The sequence below is a fragment of the Octopus bimaculoides genome, chromosome 2 (genome assembly GCF_001194135.2).
Source record: "Octopus bimaculoides isolate UCB-OBI-ISO-001 chromosome 2, ASM119413v2, whole genome shotgun sequence".
Taxonomy (NCBI): domain Eukaryota; kingdom Metazoa; phylum Mollusca; class Cephalopoda; order Octopoda; family Octopodidae; genus Octopus; species Octopus bimaculoides.
Genome location: NC_068982.1, coordinates 34,044,475 through 34,055,230, shown reverse-complemented (window position 1 = coordinate 34,055,230; position 10,756 = coordinate 34,044,475). Strand labels below are relative to the sequence as shown.

Here is a 10,756-nt window from a genome sequence, read left to right as displayed (position 1 = left end):
TTCTATTAGTATAGAGATTCCAATACGAAATTGTGGTGGAGTTGGAAAGCGAGCTGGTTATGTGTTTGGGTTCGCGCGCGAGTCGAAGAGGAAATGGTGGAAGAAGTGGTGATTCAGAGAGAGAGAGAGATAGAATACAATAGGGAGGGAGAGAGAGAGAGGGAGAGGGAGAACCGGCAGCAGTACATCATGCTGGTCAAATTCGTTAGGTTTTTAGAAAAAAGTTGAAAGAAACACAGCAGTGTTTAAACGTGAGATTAAATGTTTAAATCAGTAACAGAAATGAGAGTTAAAAATCGTAATTTTTAAAGGGGGTTAGAGACAAATTTCAGTCAGGTTTGGGCTATGGTTTCAACACACATATATATATTACATATCCGTATATATATATCCATATATATGTGTGTGTGTGTGAATATTTTTATATATACACATATACATGTATATTTAGCTTGGAAGAGCATCCAGCTGTAAAAACCATGCCAAAGCAGACCTTGCTGCTCCCATGTAAAAAGCACTCAGCCTACTCTGTAAGATGGTTGGTGTTAGGAAGGGCATCCAGCTGTAAAAACCCTGCAAAACAGACAGTGAAGTCTGGTGCAGTCTTCTGCCTGGCCAGCCTGTCAAACCATCAAACCCATGCCAGCATGGAAAATAGACATTAAATTACACACACACACTACCTACCTGTATTTGGTTCTGTTTTCAAGTTCATGTTTACTTGAGTTCTGTGAATTAGCAGTTTCACAAATAGAATTCGATAAAATAAGATAGATTTGAAAATGAATACTGGGGTTAATATCATCAAACAGACCATTAAAGATGATACCCATGCCTAGTATGCAGTGCAATGACTGAAACTAATGATATAAATTTTACTAGTTTAGGCACACGGCTAGAAATTTTGAGGAGAAGGGTTAATCGATACCATTGGTCTCAATACTTGGTTGGTACATTATTTTATTGAACCTGAAAGGATAAAAAGCAAAGTTGACTTTGGTAGGATTTGAACTCAGTGTAAAAAGTTGGAAGACATAACAATCAATAATATTAATGCACCAACTTGTTGTTTTTGTGCATGTGTACCTGTAGTGTGTGTCACAATTTACTTCAAAGGAAGAAATGAGTGGCAAAGCAGAAGAGAGGAGGACAGAGAGGAAGTGAAAGAGACAGTGAGTGGTGACGACGTTTGTTTTGTGCTTTTAACTGTTTATCACATCGCAAGAAAAGTAAATACATAGATCGAAAGAAAAGTTGATACATAGATACATACAAACATTGTTAAATTAAAAGCTGGAGAGCGGAGGGACACAGAGGAAGTGGGAAAGTTAGAGAGACAGTAGATACATAGATAAAAAAAAAGTTGATACATAGATACATAGACACATTGTTAAATCAAAGATAAATAACTACAGCAAATATTGGATGTCACTTTCACTTTTCATTACCACACGAGGATAAAATTAACTCATAAGTGGCTGAGTAATCCACAGACATGCATACCATTAACATAATACTCAGGGAGATTCAGCCTCATACAAAATATAAGGCTGGCCCCTTTTAATTACAGCTACAACTCATTTTGACCAGCTGAGTAGACTGGAGCAAGATAAACCTTCAAGTGGTTGAAAGAAAATGAAAAAGGATCCAATACAGGGGCAGGAAAATCTATTTTAGTCGTTAGGGTCACTGTGGGTGTTAATCTGGTCCTAACAGCAGCATTTTTGGATCTCACAGATCTGGTGGCCAAGCCTCCAGATAAACACCGATGTGCAGGCTGTTGTTATCAAACTGAGCATGAGTCGAGGGCAACAGAATAGAAATTATTTCATCTTAGCTTTCACTGCTTATACCAAACACATAACATTTTTGCTTTACAATATGGAACATTTCCTTTTCTTTTACTCTTTTTAAAAAATGGCATTCCGTTGGTTACGACGACGAGGTTCCTGTTTATCTGATCAATGGAACAGTCTGCTCGTAAAATCAACATGCAAGTGGCTGAGTATTCCACAAAAATCCATACCATAATGTAGTTCTCAGGGAGATTCAGCTTCACACAGAATATGACAGGGCTAGCTCCTTTGAATTACAGCTACAACTCAATTTTGCCAGCTGAGTGGACAGCAGTAAATTGAAGTGGAGTACCTTGCTCAAGAACACAGTGCATTGCAAGGAATTCACGACTTTATGATCATGAGATGAATACCCCTAACTGCTGAGCCATGCACCTTCACTCTCTTAACCGTAAAGAGACAGAGAAAAGAAAGCCTCAGTCATTTACAATGACAATTAGACTGAAATACGATCGATCTTTTCTAGCTTCTTTACTTCTAACAATGAAGAAGACATTTAGTAATGAATAGAGGGAAAGTTTTTCAGGTGTTTATGTTTTTATTCTGGGAGTTCTAGAATGATCAAGTGTTAGTTCTCTTTTCTTTCCCCCACCCCCGGTACTTATTCGCCTTCTTTCACAGTTCTTCATGTTTTTTTTCAGATACGTTTAACGTTTTCTCTACAAACCACAAGCAAGCCCCACTCCCTTCCATGTTTTTTTTTTCTTTTCATACAAAATCTAATGCAAATTTCGAATGGGGTATAGCTGTGAAAAGAGCCCAGAAAAATGGGTAATACTCCCTGCAAAATGCAGGTGGCTACACAAAATTCAACTTTATACTTTAAAGAGTGTCTTCTACTATAGCCTTGGGCCATCCAAAGCCTCGTGAGTAAATTTGGTAGACAGAAACTGAAAGAAGACCATCATATATATATATATATATATATATATGTATATTTATGTGTCTGTGTTTGTCCCCCCACCACCACTGCTTGACAACTGATGTTGGTGTGTTTGCGTCCCTGTAACTTAGCTGTTTGGCAGAAGAGGCTGATAGAATAAGCACCAGGCTTACAGGGCGTAAGTCCAGGGGTCAATTTCTGAAATGACTGAAACAAGTAAAAGATAAAAGATTACTTGGAAACAGGATTGGGTTGGCAACATAAAAGGCATCCAGTTATAAAAAAATCTGCCTCAACAAATTCTGTCTGACCCATACAAGAATGGAAAAGTGAACATTAGATGATGATGGTAATGATGAATGGAAAGAAAATGTAAAGATATTTGTTTAACTTTGAAGGTGGAATGAAAATCTTGTACAATTATAACAGTACTATGTATTTGAAATTGAAAGTGATGTTAATAAGGTAGGGATTGCTATAATGTGTAGAATGTTATAGAATCTTTGATTTTGCTTTCTCTGAACAAACAGTGACACTTATTAAACAGTATGAGGTACTTAATATTGATTTCCAACAGGCACACAAGGCTATATTATTAATTACATCAACCCCAGTACTTGAGTCTTTTATTGATTCTCACAAGAATTAAAAACAAAATGGACACTGGCTAGATTTCAATGTTGAATGTAAAATGATATAAATAAACAACACAAAGATTTTCCTTGTATATAATATAACATTCTTTATGGGATCTAATTGAAAATCCAGTGATTTTTTTAAAATTGTTTTCTTTTTTCTAAATTTTAGTTTTGAAGCTCTCTAGATTTGAAATTAAATTGATAGTTTTTTTTTTATGCTTATTTTTCAGGTTTTTCATAACTGGTTTTGGAGAGGCACCAGTAGAAAAAATTTCTGTAGCAGCAATCATCATTATTGCTGTTGGTCTTGGTCTTCCTGTGCTGCTAATAATACTTGGTGGAGCCTTCTTGTGCTGGAAAAAACGCAGGAGCGACTATACACCGGTTTATGGAACAATTTCAACTTAATGAAAAATTCTAATTAGAACAAAAAAAAAAAAAAAATACAGAAAATATGAAAAAATTTGTGATGACTTCCCTTATTAAAGATGAATTGATTATTCCAAGTTTACAGACCATGATACTTTAATATTTTTTAAAACTTGATTACATCCATTTAAATCATCCATTTTTAAAATAGCTCTTTTTCTTAGTATACATTTTCATTTTACCTTAGTTAATCAAACCTAATCAGTGTTCCTTCATCATCTAATTATTTCCAGTAATTAAGCTACATGAGCATGATATGTTTTGGCACAGCCGTTTTGGCGCTCCTTATTTGGCATTGCTGATTTATTTGACATCAGATGTCTTAACCCTTTAGCATTCAGATTGCTTTATCAAATATAATGCTTATTTATTCACATTGTTTTGGATTTATACTTTATTTTGTAGCTTTGAGATTTCAATAATCTGATTATTTATTTTTAGAATGACAGTATAGGGCAGGTGTGAGATGCCCAATCAGGTCAATTTGAACAAAAAAAAAAAATATTTGGGTGTGATATGGCTGGTTAGGATACTAAAGGGTTAATGTTTTTCTTGTTCTCCCCACCTCTCTGTCTGTTTGTCTCTCCTCCTTCTCTCTCTCTCTCTCTGTTTATGTGTGGAGCATATTTCTTTTTACGTGTATAAAGAGGGAGAAAGTATTTATGTCAATTGTGTTCAATAAATATATTGTATTGTCTCTTTTTCCCACTCTTTCTATTTGTATGTGTATATTTCTGCATGTGTGTGTGTTTTCTTCTAGTGCCAAAATCCACTGCATGTCCAGTTAGTCGTGCCAAATTATCTGCGTCCAAACAGCTGCACCAGATCATCTCACTCAAGTCTGTACTATCCACTTACTCTGGGAAAAAGAAAACAAGACATGTTATGTGTCAAAAAGAAAACTTCATTTATATTGAATCATATTTAATTTCTAACCATACCATACTTTTGTTAAGAGGCTTTTAGATTCTTATTTGCATAGCTTCCATTTATTCCAATGCATTTTGACAAAAGATGCATTACAATTGTTTTTTTTTTATATTCATTTTGTACATACACACAAATATTCCATATTGTGTCTGGATCACAGCTTTTTATTCTTACTAATACTCTCTTAAAGGGCACTGATTGGGAGAATGTGTTGTGTATGTGTTTGTGTGTGAGAGACAGCAAGGGATTCTGGGTTAAATGTGTTTTGAGTTCTGTTCTATAATTCATTTGCTAACACCATTTTTTCCCCCAAAATTAAAATTTAAAAAATACAAACAACAAATAAAAATAAACTCAAAAATTTGTCATGAATCAGATTATTAAGCCTCTCCAATGTGTGTTTGACATTTGACTTTTGACCAAGAGTATTTTCTTATGTCCTTAATCTAGGTTTCCTACCTAATAACACTTAGCCAGGTAATAAGTATCAGTCCATCCTGACCACAAGAATATTGTCTGTGTATGGAACGGCGGTGACAGTAAGGGCAAGGGCGCTCACTCCAAGGTGGGCGCGCGGTGGATTACGCTTGTCCGACCGTCGGCAGAAAGGAGAGGCGAGGACATCCCTTCGAGTCGTAGCGACTGCGTGGGCAAGGAGGAGGAAACCGATAGGCCGATGACGACAGCATGAACGGATAGGCGGCTACCAGTGGGCGGGCGAGCGAGCGGATCTGCCAGGGCGTGGAACGACGGCGACAGCACGGGCGAGGGCGCTCACTACAAGGTGGGTGGATGGGTGGTTGGCGGAAGAATCAGGGACGCGCCGGCTGTGTAGAGTTGATCGCGCAGTGGGTTACGCGGGTCTGACCTTCGGAATAAAGGAGAGGCGAAACCATTCCTTCAAGTCGGAGAACCCATCCGATCAACGACTACTCTACATAGTAGTCTGGACCCCCTTGGGGTGTGAGGGTCACCTAGAGCGTGACTATTCCCCCGGGTCCGACCCGCAAACTTGCGGGTCGGACACGGTACCGGCCACGTCGCTCATGCGGCAGTTGTAAGTTATTGGATTTCTGTCTCATCATACATTAACATAATCTAATATAACCACTAATAGCAGCATTATTTAGTTGAGATGAACAGGCTTAAAGACAACAGCCAGTTGTATACATCTCTGTCTGTCATACAAATGCTGAACAATTGAAAGTAACCAGTCAAAATATTTTCATAAATAGAAAAATCTGCAAACAGCAATCTAAAAATCCATGTAAGTTTTATTATTATATTCCACATCTCAGATGTTACTTGCTCTGGTTAATTTTGTGAGAGTGGACAACATCCTGTTGTCAAAGGTCTCATAGGGTCTCTTTTTACAAATTATAAGGTTTATGGAAGATACTCAAAACCTAAGTATCAATCTCAAAATCCTAGCTGTCCCCAATAGAGCATTTTTCTTTTGATGGCGGTGGTGGTGGGATGCTCTGTTCTCATGTCAATTATTATTATTATTTAAGGCAGTGAGCTGGCAGAATTGTTAGCATGCTGAGCAAAATGCTTAGTGGCATTTCATCTGAGTTCAAATTCTGCCGAGGTCAACTTTACCTTTCATTCTTTTGATGTCGATAAAATGAGTACCAGTCAAACAGTGGGGTCGATGTAATCGACTAACGCCCTCCCCCAAAATTTCAGGCCTTGTACCTATTGTAGAAAGGATTATTATTATTATTAGTAGTAGTAGTAGTTGGAAAAATTGTTAGCATGTCAGACAAAATGCTTAGCGGCATTTCTTCTGGCTTTTAAGTTCAAGTTTTGCTAAGATTAACTTTGCCTTTCATCCTGTGGGGTGGATAAAATAAGTACCAATCAAGTACTGAGGATGATGTCATTGGCTTGCTCCCTCCCCAAAATTTATACCTTGTGCCTAAATTTTGAATTATTTGTATTTGAGAGGTGAGCTGCCAGAATCATTTGTGTCAGACAAAATGCTTGATATTTCTTCTAGCTTTATGTTCTAAGTTCAAATATCATTGAGTTATACTTTGCCTTTCATCCTTTCAGTTACAATAAAATAAAATAAGCACCACTTGAGCACTGGGATTGCTCCCCCAATATTTCAGGCTTTGTAACTATTATTACTATTATTATGAAGGCAGATCCCTCTGGGATTGAAACAAAGTAACATTGAAGTATTGCATGTGGTATAATTGACTGCTCCCTTCCTCTCAAAATTCAGGCACTGTGCTTATGTCAGCAATTATTATTATAACTTCAGATAGTGGGTATGGCTGAGACTGTATAGTCTCCTGTATTTAATTTCATCTTTATAGTTTTGATCCATGTCTTTTGTTAGACAAAGAGTGAATTACAGTGATGTACAAGAATCACAAAGTGAATAGAGACAATTATTATTAGACAGTGAGATGGCAGAATTATTAGCATGTTGGATAGAATGCTGAGCCATATTTCTTCCAGCTCTTTATGTCTGAGTTTAAATTCTGCTAAGGTCAAATTTGCCTTTTATCCTTTCAAAGTTGATAAAATAAGGTCTAGATAAGCATTGGGATTTATGTAATTGACTTACCCTCTTCTGCTAAAATTGCTGGCGAGCCTTGTGCCCAAAATTTGAAACTATTATTTTTTTTAAGGTGGCAAGCCAGCAGAACATCAGAAAAAAATGCTTGTGGTTCTGTTTCTTCAAATGTTCTATTGTATGAGTTCAAATGCTCTATTACATGATTGCACTGGATTTTGAAATACTAAAACGGTTTCCACGTCTGCAGATTCAATTGTTCTAGAGGTTTTATGCTCTTTCTAAACTATATTTTCCAAATCATTTTCACTGACTGTCCATTCAATATTATCAACCATGACATTTTTTTATATTCCTTCTGAGTTGATTTGCTGCATTTGCTTATCAAATATTTTATATGACTTTGTCAAAGGAGTTAGGAAAGCCGCATAACCTTTTTATAGAGCTTTTGAGATTGATAGAGGTGGGGTGAAAGAAACCTTCGTTTGTGATTTACAGACTGAAGAGTCACAGAGTGAACCCTGATAAAGGGCTCTCAAAAGACCTGGTTGTAGTGTTAAACTGATTAAATTTCTTGCTCACCAATTTCATTACCAAGATATGGATCAGTTCGAGGTTTTCTTGCTTGTATCCCATCAATTCCACTATGTCCTTCAATTTTCACATTGCTTTTAGTGATCATACAGCACTGTAAGTCAGTTACTATTTCTGCTACTCTGTACTTATGCTAGACTTAATAATAATTATTTTTGATTTAGGCATTTTGAGGGGAAAGGTTTAGTTGATTATATTGATCCTGGTACTTGAATGGTACTTTTGGTTATTGACTCAAAAGGGATGAAAAGCAAATTTGGAAAGTTGGCCTCAGAAGGATTTGAACTCAGAAGACAAAGTGCTGGAAGAAATACTGCAAAGTATACTCCAAAAATTCTGCCAACTTGATGCCTTCAATTGTTTGTTAATTATAATAGTATTTTCTTGTAAAATTAATCACTGTTGAAATTCTCCTAATACTTCTATTACCGCGAAAAGAATGTTACATATAATATTTTTTACATGTAATAAGATTATGATGAAAGTCAATAATAAAAATAATATGCCTTCCATATCTAAAATTCATAATTTTCTGATATACTCAACGTTTTTGCTCTATAAAAAAATTATACTTGTAAATAACTTTGTTCATTCTTATTTTGTTAAAAAAGAATATTAGACAATCTATGTGGAAAACTATGCTTTATAGCCTGAATAGTTTCTTTTTATGTTATAGCATTAATAAAAGAATAAGCACCATAGAGTAGTGATAAGCTCCTGGCAAGTTGTATTTTCAATCTGGTTTCAGTACTACTTATGTATATTTTTCCTTCATTTGCGTGGCTAATTTCCTTGGACAAGGCATAAACATCATAACAGTCATTTACACTGTTTAAAACTCTTAGACTTCAAGGATTATTAACAAGACAATAAAGGAAATAAAATTGAAGATAAGTAGTAGTGCCAATAATATCCTTAAACAGGGGAAAATGCTAAGTAAATGCTTAATTTGTGTACTTGCTAAGGAGGAAATTCCACAGACATTTACTGATCAAATTATTTTTCATTTTTCACAGATGAATTGGTTAGCAATTATTAGTTTCAAAATTCTTTAAACTCATTTACAATTTAGTTTAATGCAATATTAATAAATATATTGTAATTAGAAAATACAAGTTAATTAAATGTCATTCATCTTTAAATTAAAAAGAAGAAATAACAGCACTATTTTGCATTATATGGTTTTTTTTGTTGCTGTAAATTAAAACATTTTCCAAATAATGTTGTACATATTACTTTTTTCTAATGAATTGTTACTAATGGTTGTGGATAAAAAAAAGAACAAAGTTTGTTTTTTCTTATATAAAAATTAAATGAAATAAAATCTGGAACAAAGATCAACTGTATAAATCTTTTTGATTTCAGCAACATTTGAAAATGCTTTATTTCATTACGGATTTGTTGAGTTAAGTAACACTGGAATATAATGATGTATTTCAATAGTAAACACAAACATTCACATGAAAATCATCATTCATTATCACCACCACCAACCACCATGATCACTTTGGGCAATGTGTTTTGGACAGATTGTTCAAAAGAAACCTGTATAGTTGATAATGTCATTCACATAGAACACTTATTTTAAAGCATACAAAAAAAAAAAGATCATTAGAAAATAGACAATAACACAAAAATATGCCAAAAATTGCAAACAACAGGGATAAACCATATAATTCTATTTTATATATATATATATATATATATATGCGTTCCTTTCCTTTCCTTCATTGGACACTAAACTCTGCTTGCGAAGACCTGTTGGGGCAAGCGAAAGCGAAATCGTGATGGCACCTGAGCCCAGCGTCACCTTTCTGGCACTTGTGCCTGTGGATGTAAGAAGACAGTCATACGCACACACACACACACATATATTTTCCTTTTATTTGTTTCAGTCATTTGACTGTGGCTATGCCTTTAGTCGACCAAATCGACCCCAGGACTTATTCTTTGTAAGCCTAGTACTTATTCTATCAGTCATTTTTGCTGAACCGCTAAGTTACAGGGACATAAACACACCAGCATCGGGTTGTCAAGTGATGGTTGGGGGGACAAACAGACACACAAACATATACATATATGTATATATATATATATATACAGTCAGCATTTTGTTAACCTTATCATTGGAACACATACTCAAAACATAGAAAGAAGACTTATGAGCACAAGATGATCTGAACTGGAAAAGAGGAAAAGAAGCATCTGCTTGTGAGGCACCATGTAGAATTCTGTTGGAGATTTTCTGTGAAATAAGTTTTCATGATGAAAATGTTTTATCTTCAATGTAAATTTTGCTGAGATCCTTCCAGTCACTTTCTGACAGTTTTAAACCAATGAATCACTTCATATATATGCGTGTGTGTATGAGTGGGGTGGGAATGTATGTATGTATGTATATAAAGGTGAGGGGCGCCTCACTCCCAGTGGTCTTTCAGCACGCCGGACACACCATCCCGGAATTTCTGCATACCCGTGCTATTGCTAGATAGCTGTTGAGCCTGCACTAGGTCCATCCTTCGGAGACTCCGACAGAAACCAAGGCTACGCTTTAAGGACTGTGTCAAGTCCTCATTAAAGGCCTGTGATATGCAGGACACTGACTGGGAGAATAATGCCTGTCATCGCCACAGATGGAGGAAGCAGGTTAAGGAGGGGATCAACACTTTGGAGAGAGCACGTATCCAGCATGAAGAATTTAAGCGAGCTGCGCGAAAGTGTATGGCTCGTATAGTGAATGGGGAAAGCTTAATCTGCAATGTTTGCAGTCGTATATGCTTATCAAGAGCAGGGTTCATTAGCCACCAATGGAGCCATAAATGCAAAATGTAAGTTAGTACTAGAGCGCAGAATGTTCCTGAAGGCCGGCAATGGTCTTCCTCGGTCACGAGTGGAC

General features: G+C 36.0%; 1 protein-coding gene across 1 annotated transcript in view; it reads left to right on the top strand.

Annotated features, from left to right (window-relative positions):
- The window catches only part of LOC106879562 (glycosylated lysosomal membrane protein), a 27,046-nt gene extending 21,947 nt beyond the window's left edge, over positions 1-5,099 (top strand). The window contains exon 6 of the mRNA XM_014929197.2: positions 3,608-5,099. Coding sequence (XP_014784683.1) covers positions 3,608-3,785 — 178 coding nt within the window. The 3' untranslated portion in view covers positions 3,786-5,099. The remainder of the gene's footprint in view (positions 1-3,607) is intronic.
- The last annotated feature ends 5,657 nt before the right edge of the window (positions 5,100-10,756 follow it).